The sequence below is a fragment of the Euphorbia lathyris genome, chromosome 8 (assembly GCF_963576675.1).
Source record: "Euphorbia lathyris chromosome 8, ddEupLath1.1, whole genome shotgun sequence".
NCBI classification, from domain to species: domain Eukaryota; kingdom Viridiplantae; phylum Streptophyta; class Magnoliopsida; order Malpighiales; family Euphorbiaceae; genus Euphorbia; species Euphorbia lathyris.
In genome coordinates, this window is record NC_088917.1 from 64,011,844 (window position 1) to 64,034,398 (window position 22,555).

General features: G+C 35.1%; 3 protein-coding genes across 6 annotated transcripts; 1 reads left to right on the plus strand and 2 right to left on the minus strand.

The window, feature by feature from the left end:
• On the minus strand, nt 1-11,090 carry LOC136201920 (uncharacterized). 2 transcript variants are annotated; one of them, XR_010674188.1, is made up of 5 exons: nt 9,968-11,090; nt 9,605-9,661; nt 6,451-6,608; nt 1,968-2,046; nt 1-1,860 (listed from the first exon to the last, which is right to left on the minus strand). XR_010674188.1 is itself a non-coding variant. In XM_065992300.1 (2 exons), the coding sequence occupies exons 1-2, from the start codon at nt 10,953-10,955 to the stop codon at nt 9,648-9,650; spliced, it is 1,002 nt and encodes a 333-aa protein (XP_065848372.1). In that variant the 5' UTR covers nt 10,956-11,090; the 3' UTR covers nt 9,530-9,647. The 2 variants fall into 2 exon arrangements, 1 of the variants encoding a protein (XP_065848372.1); XM_065992300.1 differs by lacking the exons at nt 1-1,860; nt 1,968-2,046; nt 6,451-6,608 and having other exon boundaries at nt 9,530-9,661.
• On the plus strand, nt 1,509-2,063 carry LOC136203969 (VQ motif-containing protein 31). Its single transcript, XM_065995175.1, has one exon. The coding sequence runs from the start codon at nt 1,509-1,511 to the stop codon at nt 2,061-2,063; it is 555 nt and encodes a 184-aa protein (XP_065851247.1).
• Nucleotides 11,091-11,280: 190 nt separating the features above from the next.
• On the minus strand, nt 11,281-19,606 carry LOC136201919 (disease resistance protein At4g27190-like). 3 transcript variants are annotated; one of them, XM_065992298.1, is made up of 6 exons: nt 19,064-19,606; nt 18,911-18,983; nt 16,374-18,159; nt 15,481-15,603; nt 12,873-13,583; nt 11,281-11,529 (listed from the first exon to the last, which is right to left on the minus strand). In XM_065992298.1, exons 3-6 carry the CDS (start codon nt 18,084-18,086, stop codon nt 11,443-11,445), a joined length of 2,634 nt encoding a protein of 877 aa, XP_065848370.1. In that variant the 5' UTR covers nt 18,087-18,159; nt 18,911-18,983; nt 19,064-19,606; the 3' UTR covers nt 11,281-11,442. The 3 variants fall into 3 exon arrangements, with proteins under 3 accessions (XP_065848370.1, XP_065848369.1, XP_065848371.1); XM_065992297.1 differs by having other exon boundaries at nt 16,374-18,180; XM_065992299.1 differs by having other exon boundaries at nt 11,282-11,529; nt 12,873-13,526; nt 16,374-18,180.
• Nucleotides 19,607-22,555: the final 2,949 nt, after the last annotated feature.

Consider the following 22,555-nt stretch of genomic DNA (forward strand, 5'->3'; position numbering starts at 1 on the left):
ATGATCAAGAGAACGAGCTCAAGCCGCTAAATTATGTGCAACAGTATTCGCTTGTCGCCTCTCGTACACAAATTCAATTGACCCAAAATAACAGGCCATCTCAAACACATCACCAACAATAACTCTTAGCCAATTTGTCAATTATTGTGGGATTTTAAGCAATTGAATTGCCGAAAGTGAATCAGATGCAATCAATAATGTTTGATATCCACAATCATGAGCTATTCTTAAAGAGAAGAGAATTGCCAATAGTTCCGCGTGTAAAGCCGACAACGAATAACCAATTGGACCACCTCGTGACAATGAAACCATCCCATTGGAATCTCTAATTACCATGCCAAAAAAGGCATCAGCCAATCTAACCATGAATGACGCATCACAATTCATTTTGTATTGAGTTGAATCCGGAGGCACCCACACACATTCAGCTCGGTTATCACGACCCTGTTCCAGTTCAAAACGATCTGCATCTATAATTCGCAGCCTAATGGTACAGCACCTGCAACAAAAAAAAAAAAAACTATTAATTTCATGTTGATTTTGCTGTGGAGCAAAGTTGTAAGCTCCACCAACATCAAGCCTCTCCCTATTTCCATTATTAACACCATTAATAATTCCAATACATCCACTAGCCATAGATAAAACATCATTTACATCATAATTAGTCTGCTCCCCATCATCACCAATTGAATGAATTAAATTCCTTTGTCTTGACCCAACCCTTAGCCGACCCCGAATCATTTCGGGACTAAGGCTTTGTTGTTGTTGTCGTCTTGACCCAACCCTCCACAAGCCAAACTCACAGCAAAAGAAATAGCTGGGTTATTAACTGTTAAATTTATCCCACAATCATTTCTATTTTTATTACTCAACCCGCAAGACACAATAGAAAACCCATCAATTAACTCCCGAACCATTCCCACACTCCGCAACTGACCCAAAGGTTTTTTTTCCATGTATCAATTGATTTCTGTCAAACCAGATAAAGTGGATTAAACCACAAAAATAAGCAAACTCTTTCCTGGGTAATTTTTCCATAACAGCTGCAAACCACTCCAAACAATACAAGCCTGCATTCTTATAAACAGGATACATCAGATTCGCTTGTTTCCAATAAGATTTCGTTGCTCAAAACTCCCTGAACAGATAAATTAAAGATCGGACTGTTAACTTGTAATTAAATGAGGTCTTTTTACAGAAATTATTTATGATCCATAATACACAAGATTTTAATTCAATCCATGCACATTAATTGCTTTTTACCAAATATACAATTATTTTAATTGCCTTTTGTTCTGGGAATAGATTAAAAAAATTATTAATTGATGCAATTAATACAGTAACAAAGTCTTTAATTAAAATTAATTATATTTCTTAATTATTGTGCATTAACCTTAAAAAACATCTATTGTGAAATGGATGGATGTAGTATTATTATTTGATATTTTGCAACTTGTGGCAGATTCTTGGCAGAAACGAAGTTATTGAGTAAAGGAGCAAAAGCATCAATGCAGAGGCCAGGAAACCAAACAACAGCAGCAGGTGGAAAACCATTAGTAACATTTGTGCAAACAGACACAAATGCTTTCAAGGAAATAGTCCAGAGGTTAACAGGTCCATCGGAAAATGACCCGACACAGTTAGCAGCAACATCAGCAGCAGCAGCAATTTCGAAGGTTGGTGCAGGATCGAAGAGATCAACATCGAAACTCCACGAAAGAAGGCATAATTTGACAAGGCCAAAACTAGAGATAGTAAAACCTCCAATCAACTTCAAATCTAATTTGACATCTCCAACATCTCATTCTCGGAGTTCTTCTCTTCACCCAAGTCCTGTCGGAACTCCTTCTACTGGTTTCTCTAAATTATCATTACAGGAACAGGAAAACAGAGGTTCAGAACTACTAACTCTTCCTGATTTGAATTCTGAGGAAGAAGAGAAAGCCATTAAAGAGAGACGATTTTACCTGCATCCGTCGCCTCGCTCTAGACAAGGATCCACTCATGACCTACCTGAGTTACTTACCTTGTTTCCTTTGACATCCACTGAAAATGAAGAATGAATTATTAATTCATACCTATTTCAACTTCCATTACATGCTGTCTGTATTCAATGATATTTGATTGAACAAAGAAAACACTAATAAATTTGTTCTACTTTTCTTCAACTAATCCCATTCATTTGTTCTGCTAAGTAATAGTTTATCTTTTATATTTTATAGTGTATTATAACATCTTCAATCATAATATGCAATTATACTTCAACTCACTTATTTTGACAGGAAAAGTAGCATAACATTATGGCTCACATGTTTCTATAACTACACTTCTAACATGCACACTACCTATGAAGTACTGACTCGGGTGAGGACATGTGTGCGGCAAACGGCATTTTTAAAAAAAATATGAGACACAGGTGCGGCAGGACACCGCAAATTTCTATATAATTAATTAATTATATATATATATATATAGAAAAATATATAGAAAACATAAATAACATATAAAATTGAGAAAAGTGCACAAATCAGTGTCCATTATTTTCCTGTATATAGAGGGTAAATGTGTCATTTTTCAGTCCAATTATTTCACTGCATAATCATATTTGTTTAAGCATGACTATTTTGGAGACTAACTTATTTATAGGTGTAAATGTGTCATTTTTCACAAGTTAACACTCATTTCCTTCAACTGCCTATGGTTTATGATTAGAGATAGGTGGAGGAAGCCCTAATCGCGGGTAAAGGAAGATAATTTTATATCCTATCTGTTTTGGTTTTGTAAGATAATTTCTGCCTGGCTCCTTATTCAAGAGGGATAACCTCTTGGTTTTTTTTCTTTTTAAAAAATCTGGACACGGCGGGACACGTTTTTTCCGTGTCGGGTGCGAGTCCATCCGTGTCCCCATGTCCGGAGAGTCCAACATCGCCACTCCGACCCCCTAGAAGAGATTGTGCTTCATAGCACACAACGCAGACATATTGAATACAAAAATATATTGATTTCATATAAAACGAATCAAAACATGTGGCACTTTAGGGACCCTCGGATCTAACACCACGTGTAATAGCGTAGGCTTCGCATCCATCAAAGAACTTTCATGGAACGTTCCCCAGTAAGGGAAACCCCCATATGCGGCTAGGACAAAGACTTCTCCCAATAGAAGACTTCTACTAAAACAAGATTTCCAATGGAAGAAAGATTCCTAATTAAGATAGAATTCCTAGAAGAAAAAGAGGACTCGGTAGTATAAACCTTATAAATAGACATGTATGATCACACTAAAGAGTACATTAATACTTATATCCCTCAAACAGTTCACATTCTTCAATCCTTCCAAAGAGTGGGTTCGCCGGACTCCGGCCCCTCTCTAACCTCTTATTCTGTCTTACGGGTGTATCTACAGAAGGTTCAGCAGAAAGTTCGGACACATAGTTGCAAGTTTAAATACTCAGATAACATATACGTTTATACCAAATAAAGTATTTTGGAAGAATTCTCAATCTTTCAGCAAGTATCAGTTATATATCAAGCAGAATAGATGTAACCTTGAAACACTGTGATCCTTGTAATTCCACGAGTATGACATAAAGATCCGATAGAGAAGATGCTACTATTGAAGTCACACTTGATCATAGCACCACAACACCAAACGCCCAGGGCTTAATGGGAAAACAACAGGGCAGTTAGTTATTGGCAGGGGCAGTGAGGGAACAAATTAGTTATTGGCAATGATGAGCTAGAAAGGGGTAGCAGGTTGTTATTTAGCAGGTCTCGTTTGTATGAGAGGGTAGGCTGTTATTTGGGTTATTTTCTGCATCTTATTGCAGGGCCCTTATCTTAGAATAGGGAGCGAAGAATTGTATCTTCAGGAGGGGATTCATCTTCTTCAATCCAGTTTCGTTAACTTTCCCTGATCAATAATACTTCAGAAATTGGAGGATCCGGCTAGGGCGGACCTCTAACCTTGCCAACCGAATCCTCCTAGTCATATCTGAGGAATCGAATTGATGCGCGAGCAAGATTCTATCTCGTGAGTCTAGTATTTTGAAGATCTATCAATCAAACTAGCCATCAGATTGTAAAAGGATAATTCTTATTATCAATCAAACTACTATCTTTAAAGGTTCAACCTTTGTTAGAAGAACTTGTTCTTCTAGACTATCTTCGGGGATTCTAACAATTTACTTAAAGTTAAGCTTGAGAAATCCATCTTTGTTGGTTTATGGTCCAAACTTTCACACTTTTTTCTCTCAACTCACTCTCGATCTGTATCAAGTGGGCGTCTGTAGCAATTTGATCCGGATGCTCTACATTCGGGATGAAAAAATACCTACTAGTTTATCAAAGACGATGTGAAATACATCCTTACCCCGATGAGAGAAGATTCTGACAAAAAAGCTAAGGTTATGTTGGTAACATTCCTCAACGGAAAGTCTTTTGCGGGAGAATGTTCCACAGGCCAACCACCGTACATGTTGATGATCAAACCAAAGATTCAAGAGTTAAGACATCAGGAGTTTTCATGGCTAGCCACATTCTATAATAGGTTTATTTGTAACTTTAGTACCATTATAGCCCCTTAGACCGAATGCCTAAAGAAAGGACGAGGTTTCCAATGGGAAGAGAAACAGGAAAATAGCTTCACCCCGATCAAAGAAAAACTCAATAGAGCACCTGTTCTAGCATTTCCAAATTTTGAGAAGCTCTTTTAGGTAGAAGGCGATGCCAGCAGAGGAGTTCTGATGTAGGAGAAGCAGCCTCTTGCTTACTTTAGCGACAAACTTAGTGAAGCAATGATGAAATTTCTCAAGGATGAAATGGGTAACTTTATGACAACAAATTCTATTCTATTCTTTGAGCACTAGAAACATGGGAGCATTGCTTAATCGGAAAAAGGAATTTGTCTTGTACACCGACCATCGGGCCCTTAAATATCTAGGGAGTCAAAAGCAACAATGGAGTTCTCTACAACAATTTGGATTATTTACCCTTTTTTCAATTAATAAGTTTATATGATTTTAATAATAAAAGGACCAAAAATGCAGCTTGTATTCAGTTTTTTCTGTCCAAAAAAACAAATGAATCAATTGTTATATAATACAGAAGTGTCGCAGTGTCTGATATTTTCATATCATAAACCAGTACAATAATTTCAAAGTGCAGACACAAGTAATTACTAGGAGTCAATTTTGATCCAAGCCTCCATTTATGCAGATATCTCCTTTCAGAGAAAAATAAAAAAATAAAAAATAAAAAATAAAAAATTGGACAAGGAAAGGAACCACTATTCCTTCCTCCTGACTTGTACTTGCAATACATGCAGAATAATATTGTTATTCTTTGTATTGGTTGTATTTGTATCTAATTATTTCATTAATAAGTTAAATTAGCATTTTTTCTTTGCTTTGAAATGTAACATGTTGTAGTCGTGTGACCAAGAGGTCACGGGTTCGAGTCTTAGAAGAGGCCTCTTGCCAAATAAATTGGCAGGGGAAGGCTTGCCCCCAGTACACCCTTGTGGTGGGACCCCTCCCCGGACCCTCGCTCAGCGGGGACGCTTAGTGCGACCGGGCCGCCCTTTTTTTGAAATGTAACATACACATGTAGATAACTAGGGCCGTAAATGAGCCCAGTCGCTCATGAATGGCTCGGCGTTCGGCTCGATAAAAGGTCAATGGTGTTCAGCTCACTTTATAAATCAGTCAAGATTGAGCACGATTTTAAGACTCGATTCGTAAATGAGCCGAGCTTGAGCACGGTGAAACTCTGCTCGAAAGCTCGATAGCGGACTCAGTTATAGGTTCGTGAACAAGCTCGATTATAATTTCAATGAACATGCTCGTGAGCAAGCTCGGTTCGATTAGTCTTTTGATTATAGTATTTCTATAACGGGAAATGTAAAATACTGTAGTTTTCTGTGAAACTTTAGTTTTGTAGGCTTCAAAACTATGTAGTTTATAAACATAATTAATAAGTTGTTCACGAACACCGTTCGTGAACAGAATTAACAAACTGCTCACGAGCAAAGTTCGTGAACAAATAAACAAGCTTCTCAGACGAACGCACGGTCAGATAATTTTCTTAATGAACCGAGCTCGAGCTCGTTCGTTTTATGCCGAGACGAGCATAAGCAGACCAAAGCTCGACTCCACTCGATTGCAGCCCTATATAACATGGTTCACTATTTACTAAAATTGCAAGTCTTTTTATTTTCATCATATCTCCTTTTCTGTGTCTTTTTGGATTTTATTATTTTTAATTAGACATTGAAATGAAGTTGATGTAATTAATTTGTAAACATTTCCTTAATAGTTTTACTAAGTTTTAATAATATCTTCCCAAGATAGTGAAGAACTTATTTTAGATCAGTTCTGAGACCAAGAGCATTAGAAATATTAAGAGAAATAAACACAGCAAATAAATTAATAAAAGAACAATAAACGATACCAAAAGAGGGAGGGAGAGCTGGCCACTGGAGCTGGTGCGTAGGATCTGTTTGCAGAAGATGATGAATCTTTCATCTAGAGTTTGGAGTGCCTGAAAATAACTCCCCACTGTAGTTTCTTGAATCAAAGGAATTTTCCAGAGGAATCTCAAACTGTGATCTGTAAAGTAAATGAGAGAAGAAAACAATGCTCTTTTATTTATTTTGTGTAACTAATACAGAATGAGGTATGTGTATTTATACTGCTTTGCATACTCAACAGTGTACAAAAGTAATTTGTCCACATCAGCTAATTATAATTCTAACACCCCTCCCTCAAGCTGAAAATGGTATAGTGACTAATTGAAGCTTGTTCAAACTTGACTGCATCTGATTTACATTCAAAGGCTTTGTAAGCACCTCTGCAAGTTGCAATCTTGAAGCAATGTATGGTGTAGTAATAAAACCATTAAGTAAGCATTCTCTTACTATATGACAATCTATATCTATATGCTTAGTCTGCTCATGAAAAACAGGGTTAGAAGCTATATATATTGCAGAATGATTGTCACAGTGCAATGCAATGGGTAAAGATGGTTTTACTTGAAACTCTTTCAACAGATAAACCAACCATTTTAACTCACATACTGTTGTAGCCATAGCGCTATATTCTGCCTCGGCAGAAGACTTGGTTACTGTATTCTGCTTCTTGGATTTCCATGAAATCAAAGATTCTCCAAGCATCACACAATACCCTGTCACAGATTTTCTAGTGACTTTGCATCGTCCCCAGTCTGAATCACAGTAAGCATACAAATTAAGATCGTTAGTTGAAGAATAAAACAGTCCCATGTCTACTGTGCCCTTCAAATATTGCAGAACATGTAATGCAATCTGCATATGAGCCTGAGAAGGTTCATTTAAATGTTGGCTGAGTTGTTGAGTGACATATCCTATATCTGGTCTAGTGAAACCCAAATAAAGTAGCCTCCCAACAATTCTTCTGTATCTGTCAGCATGTTCAAACTTATCAGCAACAGTGTTGAAATCAATCCCTGTAGGAAAAGGACTATTAACTGCCTTAGCTTCCTTCATTCTTGAATTTTCAAGAAGATCTCTGATATACTTTTGCTGAGTAAGAAAAATGCCAGCAGATGACCTAGCAAGTTCTATACCCAAAAAATATTTGGCTATACCAAGATCTTTTATAGTAAAAGTTCTATCTAACTCATCTTTGACTGAAGTAATCATAGAGTTAGATGTGCCTGTGATTAACAAATCATCTACATACACAATCAATGCTAGAAAATCATCACCCTTTTGCATTGTGAATAAGCAATAATCATGAATAGACTTCTGAAACCCCATTGACACTAGCTTATTTGTGAATTCAATGTTCCATTGTCTCCCTGCTTGCTTTAAGCCATATAGGGATTTTGACAATTTGCATACTTCTCCTGGTTTGGCTTTTGCATAACCCTCAGGAGGAACCATATAAATTTCTTCCTCAATATGACCATGCAAGTATGCATTATTGATATCTGCTTGATGAATTGGCCATCCTCTAGCTGCTGCAATAGCAATGAAGAGTCTGACAGTGGTCACCTTTGTCACGGGTGAAAAACACTCAGTATAATCAACCCCGTAGGTTTGAGTATATCCTCAGGCAACCAAACGAGCCTTATATCTCTCAATAGTGCCATCAGGTTTATACTTTATGCGAAAAATCCATCTGGAAGTGATAGGAATTTTATCAGGAGGTAGAGCAACTAATTTCCAAGTTTCATTCTTCTCCAAAGCTTGAATTTCAAGATTCATAGCTTGCTGCCAATTGGGGTCATATTGGGCTTCAGTATATGTCTTAGGTTCATGTGTTTGAGCCAAAGTGGTAAGAAAAGCTTTATAAGATGGGGTATAAAGGAAAGGACTGGATGAAGTTGAAACTTGATTCACCACAAAATCATTAAGCCAATTAGGAGGTTTAGACACACGATTTGATTGTCTAAGAGGAGGGATAGGTGGTGTGGGTAAAGACAACGAATCAACTGTTAATTCGGGAATATGAATTTGTGATGAAGCTGAATTATCAACTAGTGGTTCAGTTGGACATGATATGGATGGGGATGAGGTAGAAGAAGGAATAGAAATGTCTGGTAACTGATCTGAATCCACAACAGATGGAAACAATACATCTTTAGATTCAAGAGAAGTAGAAGAAATGATAAGATTTGTGTGTTTGAAAGGAAAATCGTTCTCTTGAAAAATTACATCTCTAGATACAATAATCTTTTTGATTTCAAGATTATAAACTTTATAACCTTTCTGACTAGAAGATTGACCAAGATAGACACAAGAAAAAGACCTTGCATCAAACTTCCCTTTGTGTGGATTTGTGTTTGCAACCTGACAGCCACAGCCAAATACTCTCAACCCGTTATAATCAGGTTGTTTATGATGTAATCTATAGAAAGGAGTGTCCCAATCTAAAACCTTTGTAGGCATAGCATTGATAAGAACGGTGGCATGAAGTAAGGCTTCTCCCCAAAATTTTGTAGTTGAACTTGCTTGAAAAAGCAATGCCCTAGCCACTTCAACTAAATGCCTATGTTTTCTCTCAACAACCCCGTTCTGCTGTGGAGTATAGACACAAGTTCGTTGATGTAAGATTCCAAATTTATGAAAAACTTGTTGACAAGAGCTGCCAATAAATTCACTGCCATTATCTGATCTCACAGCCTTGACAGTGATAGAAAATTGGTTCTGTATCATGATTATAAAGTCTTCCAACAAAGAAGAGACTTGATCTTTACTTCGAAATAAGATAGTCCATGTGGCTCTAGTAAAATCATCAACTAGAGTTAACATATATTTGCACCCAGTAAGAGAAACATGTTGATAGGGACCCCAACAATCCACATGTAAAAGAGCAAAATTGAAAGTAGTAGAGATACTACTATTTGGAAAAGAAGCTCTATGTTGTTTGGATTTAAAACAAACATTGCAATTCAAAACAGGTGCAAGACTAGTTAAGCCAGGGAAATGACCAAGTTTAGTAGAAGATACATGACCTAAACGTTGATGCCACAACATTGCATTGGTACAGTCATGATTAACTGAAACAGGTACATTATTTGTAACACATGCTATATCACTAGAATGAAAAGAAGACTGTGTGACCTGGTATAAGTTGTGCTGCTTGTAACCCTTAGCTAACACAGAATTAGTTGTTGTGTCCTGCAGTAAACAACACTCATCAGTGAAAAGAAATCGAAGCTTCTTGTTTTGTAGTAGTTGCCCTACTGAGAGGAGATTGTATTGAAAATTGTCTATTAATAAGACTTCCTCAAGTACAAACTACAGTGCCAACTTGCTTGACAACTGCTGTAGAGCCATTAGGGAGATACACCTTCCTTGGCTTGAGTAAATACCTCACTTTGCTGAGGTTATGCACAGAATAAGTCATGTGTGCAGTGGCTCCAGAATCCACCACCCATGGAACATTATTGCAACTACTAACTTGAAAAGCAGAATGAGAAGTACCTGACAATGAGGCAAAAGCAGAAAAATCGCCAGATTTATGAGTTGAACTACTTCTCTTCTTGTCTTTTAAGTACTTCTGAATTTCAGCTTGAACAATCTTCTGCATATCTTGAGTTAATTGAGTTGTAGTTTCAGCATCATCATCGGACTCAGAATTATCAAGTGGTGTACAATGTGTGCCTTGTATCAGTAAAGCCTTGGAGGAAGATCCTGCTCCAGAACCAGCTGAAACACTGCGTTTTGTCCCTTTCCACCACTCAGGATATCCATGAATACGGAAGCAACTGCTCTTATCGTGTCTGTTTGTCTTGCAAATATCACAATAACGAGTTGTACCATCCTTTGTTGCTTTAGAAGTAGTGATGTTTTTGGAAGAGGAGCCAGAATGATTTGCTTTCGATCCAGAATTAGAGAAATGTGCAAAATCACTTACTTCTGCTGGTGTGACTTCCTTCTGTTTTTCAATACGAAATAGCATTGAACAAGCCTTGTTTACTGTAGGTAAAGGATCCATGAGTAATATCTGGTTTCTGACATGCTCATAGTCCACATTGAGACCACACAAAAACTGCATCAATTTATCCTCTTCACACAAACTCTGCACAATAAGCCTTGCTTCTCCACAGGTACAATTAGTGACAGGCTTCAACACAGCTATCTCATCCCAGAGTCTTTTCAATTTATTGAAAAATGCTGTAATTGTCATTTGAGCCTGTGAAATAGTATTCAATTCCTTTCTGAGATGAAAGTATAAGTGTCCATCATGTTCACCGTACCTGTGCTCCAATTCTTTCCATAAATCCCTAGCAGTTGGTGCAAAAAGGAAAGTATCTCCTAATTCTTTTGACATGGAATTGATAAGCCAAGAGAAAACTAGGTTATCATTTTGCAGCCAATTTTCATACTCATCAATGTCAGATTCATTTGGAATAGTTTGATCCTTTAACACAAAATTAGTGCGCTTCTTAACATGTAATGCTATCAACATTGATCTACGTCAGGAGATATAGTTTTTTCCAATTAAAGGATTATTGACTAAAACTGAACCTGGATTATCAGCAGTTCTGATCGATTGAAAATTGCTTCCTCTGTTTCGTATCACATCAGTGTTACGATCGCCTCTGAAAAAGCGCTCTCCAAATGCTGCGATATTTCTTCATCACTTTGAGTATCTGATGAAACTTCTTCAATAATGACTTCATCGTTTTCATCTCGTAGTACATCTGCATACGATTGCGTTTTCTTCTTCTTTGTCATTTTTGGGAGATGGATCTATTTTTGACGCTCTGCTCTGATACCATGTAAAGTAAATGAGAGAAGAAAACAATGCTCTTTTATTTATTTTGTGTAACTAATACAGAATGAGTATGTGTATTTATACTGCTTTGCATACTCAACAGTGTACAAAAGTAATTTGTCCACATCAGCTAATTATAATTCTAACATGATCTCTGAATGCAACTAACTGAATAGAACTACAATCTCAACAGAGATGGCCATGGGATTCTGAAGTAACTTTTTTCCTGTCCTTCCTTGTCTTCCTTTTCTCTGCCAGTAAAAACCTAAAACAGAGGGATATTCTAATTAAAGAAAGGACAAATAAATGAAAAACTAATCACATGAATTTATCAAAAAAAAAAATTAGAGATATACATAAATAAAATAAAAAATTGAGTGCCAGATTCTGGTTTCTTACCTAAGAGTGTACATTAGCAATATATAGAGACTAGAGTTAACAAATTTGACAGATTAAGAAAAAAAAAAATTACACTGAAAGGCTTATTCATGTACTTAATAAAAGCAAAGAAAGAAAAGACAGCAGATAAGTCCAGCAGAGAAGAATAAAAACAAAGAAGAAACAAACAACTCAAATACAAAAATCACAAGATAATGGTTAGTTAGGTGCTTATTATTAGCCACTAAAATCTTATTTTTAATCATCAAAATAAATAGAGTTCAGTTTCTGTTCTCTGTTCTGTTAGAAATGTTGATAATTTCATTCACCATATCATGTTGAAAAAACTTAATCTATGAAACTCTTGCCTATTAGTTGAACAAAAATAAAAAGTCAAATCCGACCGTAAACAATCTTAATTAGCACAACTAATAACATAAACTTGCAATATTTTATTAACACAACACAAACAACATAATAATAAAAGAATTCGTGTCATGAACAGTGATGAGAAACCTCTCCAAACACAAATCAACCAAGAAATAGAATACACAAAGAGATGAAGAATAGCAAAACTCATATAGTATTAGATACAAATGGATGAACAAAAGCAAATGATAAATCTATGTCGAAGCACAGCCCGGGGAATGATCCCTTTCTCCTAGCAGTAATACTAAGAGAGCCAATTCCAAATACCCAAATGAATAATCTCCAAACTCCCCCTCTCTACTCCCATACGCTAACCCCTAATATCTTTTATTCCTTTACTGCCCTTAGTTGCCATAAAATATTATCTATCACATTCTCTATCAAACAGTAAGAGAACTAATAACCCATTCCACATTGTTATTAATCATTAAGTAGTATGACGTCCAAAAAAGGTTATCTAAAATGCCACAACACGATATTTTACATGATTTGGCACATGTGATTAATCACATGCTCATTCACTAGATTAAAAAAGAGAGGATAAGATTTTGATATAGAAGTACAAATAATACATTAAAACTAGAAATAGGAAAATACAAATATATGTATAGTTACTTCTCTTATGTTCAAATCACCCTAGACAATCTATTACCTAGCAAGCCCCGCCACTTATAGCCTCAAAATAGTACTGACTACTACAAATTAAACAAACTATCTTAGATCTCCACAATAGTTTCCTGCAAATGGATAGCATCGTATCATAGAAAAGTTCAACTAAAGGCTCAAGGTAAGAGATTGTACCATTGCATTTATAGCTGCATTAAGGTCTTCCGTTACTGAATAGCGACTATCATTGATCTGTATTTCGTCAAGCATTGGTGTCCTCGGTGACCAGTAAGAGAAAGTTTCCATCCTATTGCATTGATTAAGCTTCAAAATTTCCAGTGAAGGCAATTCAATTATAGACATCCCACCATAAAAATTCCTAAGATTAGGCATACATTGAAGTTCCAAAACCTTTAGCTGAGGAAATACAATTTTTTTAACCAGGATCCCTTGTACTATTTCATCATCCATGGAAACAATTTCTGTCATCTTCTCACAATGTGTAATATGCATTTTTTGTAACTTAACCAAAAGTTTGGCTACAGAAGCTGAGAAAAGATATAAGTTGTGACATTCTGATAAAACTAGAACTTGCAATTGAAAGGCCATGATCTCCTTTTGCGGAATTTGAAACCATATATGAACTAAATTTTGTAAACCATATAACTCCAACTCTTCCAAAGAACTAAGTACTCCATTAGTAGCATGATATTCCTTAAGTGAGAATATAACTTTTAGTGCTTCACAAAATGCTATTCTGAGCTTTTTTAAACTCCCCAACCTTTTTTCCATCAATTCGGACGAAGATGCATAATACATCTCACTATGCTCATCCTTGAGAAGTGCATCCTTCAAAATAAAATAACTGTTTACGTTTAGCTTCCACTTCCGCTCAACTTGCAGGGGCTAATCAGAGTAAACATTAGATATGCATTCATCTATTTATTCTTGTGATAAGTTTATTTATTTTCTATTTTATATATGGCAGATATTAATATGAATTGGGCCTTTAAAATAGGGAAAAGTACAAAAATAAACCTTGTGGTTACACCTATTTTCGATTGCAGCCTTGTGGTTTAAAAGTTTACAAAATGGTACCTTGAGGTTCATTCCGTTAGCAAACACATACCAAATTGACTAACGGTGTTAAAAGTCAAAAGGAAAAGAGTTAATTTGGTCCTTATATTTATTTATTTTATAAATTAACCCCCCTTATTATCTAATTATCACAAACAAATCCTAAAATAAAAAATAAAAATCAATTATACCATCTTCTCCATCTCTTTAAATTTTTTTTTTCTTCATTCTCTCTTCTCTCTCATCTTTCTTAATTTTTCTAGCTCTAAAATCAATTTGGGGTATAATTAAAGAGAAAAACTATCAACGAAACAATTTTTGAGTATGGGATTAGCCCATTTTCTCTTGATATGCAGATTGCTCAATTTCAGCAATTCAAATCAAGGACTGTTCATCTCTTCAATCAAGGTTTCATTTCTGCGAATTAATCAACTGTAAACTTCATTAGTATCCCATTTTTTCGAATTAATCAACTCTATTCCTTGTGCGTTTAGTGAAGAATACCCCAGAGGCAGAAAAACTACCCAGACCCGACGAATTCACAAAGGCTCCTTATACTTTTGATATTGGCCAAAATGATCTTTCTGTAGGGTTCAGAAAGATGAGATCCCATCAGCTCAGAGCTGCATTGCCAGACATTGTAAACCAGTTAGAGGGAAGATGGTAAAAAACTACATTAGTTGTTTCGTTGATAGTTTCTCTCTTTAATAATACCCCAAATTGATTTTAGAGAGAGAAAAATTAAGAAAGATGAGAGAGAAGAGAAAAAGAAGAAAAAAAAAATTAAAGAGATGGAGAAGATAGCATAATTGATTTTTTTATTTTTTATTTTTAGGTTTATTTGTGATAATTAGATAATAAGGGGGTTAATTTATAAAATAAAATAAATATAAGGACCAAATTAACTCTTTTTCTTTTGACTTTTAACACCATTAGTCAATTTGGTATGTGTTTGCTAACGAAATGAACCTCAAGGTACCATTTTGTAAACTTTTAAACCACAAGACTGCAATCGAAAACAGGTGTAACCACAAGGTTTATTTTTGTACTTTTCCCTTTAAAATATTACAGAAAATAAATTGAAACTTTACTTCATAAAATATATGCTGTGAACCTGTATCTATTAATTTATCACTAATCTCCTTAATTCCAAGGGTAGAAGACAATTATTAGTAATATATATATATATATATGATTAGAAATAAATAAAAGACCAGCCAAAAGATCTTGAAATTTTCTGTAATACACGCTTTACATTTTATTATCTCAAATAATATCTCGTACCAAGATAGTCAAAATCTTTAGACTTGTTAACGATTATGCTATTTATTTATTTATACATAATTGACTGAAATTGAAACTAAACTCTGCATTTCAAAGACAGAAGTGTTATGCAGACAAATATTACAGATTAAAACATGATAAAAATGTAGAACTTCATTGTAAGGAACAAAGTGGACAGATTTTAACAATGTTAAGGAACTTGAATATAGTATCTAATTTTGAAATATTGAGGAAGCATATAATGATGAGTTAATAATCGAAACATATTATCTTTCACTTTGCATTATATAGAAATAGAATTTTTGGTACTTGTTTGATTTATGAATATCAATTTAGACTATGTTAGGACTGGCTTATGTTAAATCAGGTGACTTTTATGAACAGACTTTTCCATTTTTACAGACCAAATTGCACTTTAACAATGATTTACTTCATTACATACCTCTGTGTTGGAAAATTGCTCTACGACAACTCTTGTTATTAGCTGAACCCCTCTCATTATTGATCTTGGTGTTGGAGTGTGTTCCTTGGCAGTAATTTTTCTTCTTGGGCTATTTGATCCAACCTGTCAGTGAGATACTATTAGAGTAATATCTTTACCCTTTCCAGTAAAATATTGCAGTATATATTTTTCTCTTCTCAGTTATTAAAAGTAAAAAAAAAAAACACCAAGAAAGAATGTCAAACGGAGAACATGATTAGCAAGACCTACAATTAAAAAAAACTTTTCTTGAGGTCAAATTTATAAAAATATAAACTCTGAGATACATTCAATTTTCTTTTTCTGAATTGTTGGATGCTTAAATTTATGTATAACCCTTTTATGTATGCACATCATATAAGCTGATAAAGAATATGGTAATAGGCATCAAGGGTAATATGGGAATTGAAGGAAACGTGGTTTAGGGTCTGATTAGTGAAGAGAGAGTGTTGTAGTTAGTGTGTGTGTGTGTGTGTATATATATATATATATATATAGCAACGGGAAGAGAAGGAAAGGGTATGCAAAATCATGTTGTTTGGCTCATTTGAGTTACGCTCTGCTCTTTGAGTAGGGAGGGAAGAATATCTTCCTGAGGGGGTTGAGTTTAGGCTCAACCCATTCTATCTTTGTCTTTCTTTTCATTAGCAGTGTAATAGTTCTTTCAGTTCTTCAATCTGATAGACTACTGCTTGGTAGTTTCAATCTTCTTCTGTGTTTGTATTTTGTTTCTATCATAAGCGCATATAATTTTATCTTTATAGAATTCAAAATTGGACAAACTAATTAGCCATGCTATGTATGAAAAAGAAGTTGGAAAAAACTAAGTGAAGTAATCTTCCGTTTACTCGTACCTTCCATGTTACAGTGGCTGTATCCTTGTTGCTAGACTGGTCATCATGAATCCCGTCAAGCATGTTATCCTTCTCCACCAGAAAACCAGCCAGTTTTGGAAGGGAATACAAATATAGTTCTGCAGGAAAGTAGACTGCTTGGGTTTTATCGTCCATTTGATCTCTGTAGAAAATTCCCTCCAAATCATTGCATTGATGTATCTCGACGCTTTGTAGTTGTCTCAATCCACTGTTAGGCCAAATTGACAGTGGAAACACATATTTCAATTTATGACAAAACCTTACGTTTATCTGTTTCAAGTTCTCAAACCATGGAAAAGTTGGCCATATTCCATGCCATATCTCTTTTAGATTGGATAACATAGACAGATGTAGACTCTCCAAGTTAGAGAACCGAGCACATGAATTTGGCTTCATATCAACTATGTATTCTAAGTCATCACATTCAGTAATAATTATCTTTTTCAAATCTGGATAGTCTCCGTCTTCTAGCTGGTTCATGACATTCTTCAAATTTCTCACTTTAGTCAAATTCAATTCTTCAGTTTTATGCAACAAGCCACAGATCCCACTTGCTTTAATATCACTTACATCACCTCTGAGTTGCAACTCATTCATTGAACTTTTGCAAAATGGTCGATATCTAAGGTTACTCTTTATAAGAATTTTGAATCGTGTAAGCTTCTTGAAGACAGATGACTCTACAGGCAAAATTGATGCGTTAGGTACAGTAATTTGTAATGTTGTTATCGGGAGGGATACTATCTCGCTGAGGCCTGCATTGATTTTCTCTCCACCAATATCATAATCGTACTCATCCCCTGATTCCCAATCATCATAATCATGTTCAACTTTCGGTCTGCATCCCCACCTACTGAAGCTCAATGGTAGATACAACTCTTCTAGTTTCAACATTCTACTCAGTACACCTTGTGAAAGGTGTGCAATGTTCATTTTTCTCAAGTCAAGCAGCCTCAAATTACACAGGAGTCCCATCTCCTCTGGAATATCTGTTAAACTTATGGTAGAAATTGAAAGAATTTCAAGATTTTTCAGTCTTCCAATCTCAGACAAGTCTTCCCACTTGAGCACTTTAACATGCAAAGCTCGAAGTTGTTTTAGCACGTGAAGTGACTGTGGCAGTACAGATGGGATGTCCAAACATAAAACCCTAAGCTCTTTCATTCCTTCAAAAAAGTCAATTGGAACTTGTTTCCGGTATTTAAGTTGTAGCAGTCTAAGCTGTGGGCATTCCAAATTAAGAGGTTGCTCACTGATTTCTTTCATCTCAAGTGAAATTGCAATGCAACCTTTATACCTATCTGTCTCTGGCCAAGTTTTCATTACAGTCTCACAGTTAACTTCCAAATTATATTTTGAGACAATCGAAATTAAAAAATTAGGTACATCATACACCATTTTCACACACTTGTTTCCATAGTCATCTTCTTCACCATCAAGCAATAAATTATCATATTTTAGTTCATCAAGGAAGGTACAGACTCTATCTCTTGACTGAAACAAGCTATCCACATCTTTAAACAGCTCAAGACCCATCCCATATATAACCAAATCTTCTACTGGAATATCAAAACTTCTAGGAAATAGGCAGCAAAGCCAATAACATAGCCTAACTTCCTCGTCTTTACCTAAAATAAAATCAAGGTTCCAATTCCATGTGGAACGCAACTCTTGCTTCTTTTCTTCCTGCATTCCTAGTTGTAGAAATTTCCCTTCTCTGTTTTCAGCTTCTGCTTCTAATTCAGCAATTGCGGAATCAAGCTTCCTTCAAACCACAATCCAATGGCTTGATGAGTTGATGGAGAAAAAAAAACGCAGAGAATGAATAAGGAAAATAATATGCAAGTAATAATATGAAATGAGCAAAGTTTGAAAATCATATGCATAAGCTAAACTCAAGTAACCACAAAGAACTTCACTCAATTACAGGAAATGATATTTTAAATGCCAACTCTCAAGCCATCACAATTAAGGTTAATCTACGCTCTTATTTACATTTTCCACAAACACTTTGCACTCACCATTCCAAGCAGCTCAATCCTAACTACTTAATCTCGTGAGCTATTCAATTTTATCATTAAGCCACTCAATACAATGTTCAGACCCTCTAGAAACTTGAACCAAAACAAGTATAAATGACCGTATAACAATTACAACATTCAATAAACGCTTTTTAAGTTTATCATTCCAGGACGCAGGAGCATCTGATAACTCCAAGAAACACCAGACTCAAAATACAAAATTAAGCATACTTTAATTTGACCTAATAAGTATACCAAATTTAAGTATCTCGGGGCTAATTTTTGCCTCATGTGTGAGTCCGACTGAATAAGAAATGGAATCTGAAATTGAATTGAACAAAATCAACCATACAGAGCATGAAACAGTTTCTTCTAATATATTTCCGATTGGTTCCAGATTAGTTGTAGGTAATATGAGCTATGACTTGAATAGCCAGAATGAGAGGTATTGAATTTGCGTTTTCAGAAAGAGAAAAGGAAAAGAGTTGAAGTTACCAGAAGGAAGAAGTGACTAAGTCGACTTCTATTGAACAGCTCAAGCAACCCTCCGCCTCATTGAGAATATCTGCTGCAATAACATAGGAATATAAAATCTCTATCAAGTAAAATTAATTTAAAGCATTGAACTAGATAGACTTCAAAACTTACTTGAACAGCCAGAATCAGAGGTATGCAAAGTGCTATACTTGTAGATGAGACGCTGAATGAGGTAGAGAAAGAGTCAGACTCATGGATGATTTTGATTTCTGAATGCAGTGTTTCTTGACCAGTTCTCTACTAAAATATGTTTATGGAAGGCAACGGGTTCGACTGTAAACTGTTTCGCGGTTTCCAATACCATAAGAATCCGTTGTTTCTAAATAAATTATTAAGAAAAGTACACAAATAAACCTTGGGTTTGGACCATTTTCAAACTTATACTACGTGGTTTAAAAGTTTGCAAACAAGTACATTAAAGTTCATTCCGTTAACAAAAAAGACTAACGGTGTTAAAAAAAGTGACGTGACAGTCAAAGTCAAAAAAAAATTAAAAAGACATTTTTATCATTTCATTTACTTTTAATTTTATTATTAATTTTATTTTAAAAATAATACACCCTAACCAGTACCTAAGTGACACCTCACTGAATTTCTAAATACTATATTCTCTTTCTCTCACCTATCTCTCTTCCTCTTCCGTCAAATGCAAATGAGAAAAATAAAGATAAAGTTTCCATTTCTCTATCTCTACGACTGAAGAACCATTAATAAAGGTAAAGTTTCCATGGCGACAGCAAAGCTTTACCTTTATTACTCTGTCTATTCCCTTCAAAGTTCTAATCTTTATTCTAAACTTCACTTCGTAGCTACCCTTTATCACCCACTAGACCCTCTCACTGCCGATGAAATCAACAAAATAGGCCTAATTATCAACAACTCCTCCACCCTTTCAAAACTCCCCAATTTAACCTTCCATTTTATCGATGTCGAAGAACCTGATAAATCACAGGTTCTTGCTTGGTTATCTTCATCGTCGTCGTCGAATCACAATGTTACTTCCATTCTCCGGCAAGCCAAGGTGGTTGTTCGAGCCGCCGGCGAGACACGTGAGCTCATTGTCGACATTGCTAAAGGTGTCATTTCATCAAACACTATACATACTGGCCATGGATTTCCCCCTTTTACATTCAACGAGCTTTTCTTAGCCAGCAAATTGCCTTTGAAATTCCCCAAATTCATCGAATCGATTGAGAAAAGAGGGCTCAATTTATCAGAAGTTTCTTGTGTCCCTTTCACGGTGGGTTGGTACGGCGAAAATGTTGATAAACGACAAGTCAAAGATACCTGTTTTTACAGAGATGGATCGGTGAATGTATTTACGAGGCCAATTGAAGGGATTACGATTGTGATTGATGTTGAATTGATGAAGATTAGTGAATATGTTGACAGATTTAGAGCTCCTATGCCGAAAGCTGAAGGGAACGATTTTCGATCGAGAACGAAGGCCAAATCGGTGGTTTATAATGTGTCTGATGGTGGATTTAGAATTGATGGAAATAGGGTTAAATGGGCGAATTGGGATTTTCATATTGCGTTTAATGCTCTGTAATGGTGCTTCAGTTGCAGAGATGGAGAAACGGAAATTTTACCTTTATTTTTCTCATTTATATTTGACGGAAGGAGATAGGGGAGAGAAAGAGAGCATAGTATTTAGAAATTTAGTGAGGTGTCACTCAGGTACTGGTTAGAGTGTATTATTTTTAAAATAAAATCAATAATAAAATTAAAAGTAAATGAAATGATAAAAATGTCCTTTTAATTTTTTGACTTTGACTGCCACGTCACCTTTTTTAACACTGTTAGTCTTTTTTGACTCTGTTTGCTAACGGAATGAACCTCAATGTACTTGTTTGCAAACTTTTAAACCACGTAGTATACGTTTGAAAATGGTCCAAACCACAAGGTTTATTTTTATACTTTTCCCTAAATTATTTCCACTATCCACTGTTTCTTCAAAAATTATTTAATATGATTGGTACCTCCTACCAGTGTTTGAACTTATCTTCTCCCAACGAAATATTAAAAAATATAGACTAATTAATTTATTAGTCCCTATATTTTGACAAAACGCACTGTTTAATCCCTGTATTTTCAAAAACACATGGTAAAGTCTCTAACTTTTTTCCTCACTTGCATCTGTTTGTTAGATTTTTTACCGTTTATGACTTCGAAAATGACTAAATTACCCTTTACTATTTACCTTCAAATTTTAGAAGTGGAAATCCAATTTAGAAGAAGAAACTATTTGTATGGAGAACAAGAAAAAGAACAGACCCAATGCTTACGAATTTGAACGATTAAGAAGAAAATCAAGCAGAAGAACACTCAAAGTTGATTTCAGATGCATTAGAGTTTAAAGAAAAGGAAAATAAAGAAAAAGAAAAATGCAAATCCAAATTGACTAACAGAATCTTCATGAGAGTCTAATGGTAGGGATTAAACAGTTCACCGAGAAAAACTTTAGGGACTAAACAATTCACCGAGAAAAACGTTAGGGACTTTACCGTGTGTTTTTAAAAATATAGGGACTAAACAATGTGTTTTATCAAAATATAGGGACTAATAAATTAATTACCCAAAAATATATATACTAATATCATTTAAATTTTTTTTGAAAAAATAATTAAAATACGAACAATTACAAAATTGGATCAAATGGAAGACTCATTTATATATTTAACCTATTTATCCAACTTACTACATATCTAGACTATTTTTGTGCGACTTTCCCAAAATACCCTTAATATATATATAACACTTCACAGATTTCACAATATGCGAAGATAATGTTTCGTTCAGTAGATTGTTTTAATTCGCAGATTTCGCAATATCTGAAGCCTGCGAAGACAATACTAATTCGTAGATTAATTTTCATTTTCACAGATTTTGCAATATACGAATTAAAAGACGTGTTTTTAAGCAGTATTATCTTCGCATACTATGCATACTGCAAAATCTGCGAAGTGGTATATAACAAAAAAGGCATAACAACAAGAGTGCAACAATAATTCTAATATTAAAATGATAACATTATCAAAATTTACAACAAGATTGCAACAATAACAACACTAAAATCATAACATTATCAAATTTTATAACAAGATTGCAACAATAACAACAATAAAATCATTTCAAAGTCAATGTGACGAATCTTGACGGAAATTTCTCCATGTAGAAGAGAAATCGGTAGGTTCCCACCTCCTCTACATCCCAGTACACCGTCTTCCTGAAAGGCATGTTATGTATTCAACCACCTTCATAAAAATTAAATCGTGTTAGGAAAAAAAAAGGACGATTTGGCTTCGCGAAAAGAGGATTCCGCGAAGTCTGTGAAGAGAAATGTGCAAGAAAGATGACACTTTTACTTCACGAAAACGGATTACGAGAAGTCTGCAAAGAGAAATGTGACAATTTTACTTCACCAAACCAGATTACGCGAAGTCTGCGAAGGTAAAAATCATGAACATTTCTCTTCGCACACTTCGCGTAATATGTGTTCGCGAAGTAAAATCGCCCGTTTCAGCCTCTTTTTCCTCGCAGACCTTCGCAAAAGCCCAATTCGCGAAGTGATTTTCTGGAAAAAAACAAAGAGAAAACAGT

Coding starts and splice junctions, on each gene's coding strand:
- LOC136203969 (XM_065995175.1), top strand. CDS start 1,509: ATGCAGAGGCCAGGAAACCAAACAACAGCAGCAGGTGGAAAACCATTA.
- LOC136201920 (XM_065992300.1), bottom strand. CDS start 10,955: ATGTTGATAGCATTACATGTTAAGAAGCGCACTAATTTTGTGTTAAAG.
- LOC136201919 (XM_065992298.1), bottom strand. CDS start 18,086: ATGCAGGAAGAAAAGAAGCAAGAGTTGCGTTCCACATGGAATTGGAAC. Junction 15,604..16,373: donor CAGCCACTGTAACATGGAAG/GTACGAGTAAAC, acceptor TCTCACTGACAG/GTTGGATCAAATAGCCCAAG. Junction 11,530..12,872: donor ATGCAGCTATAAATGCAATG/GTACAATCTCTT, acceptor CCTCTGTTTTAG/GTTTTTACTGGCAGAGAAAA.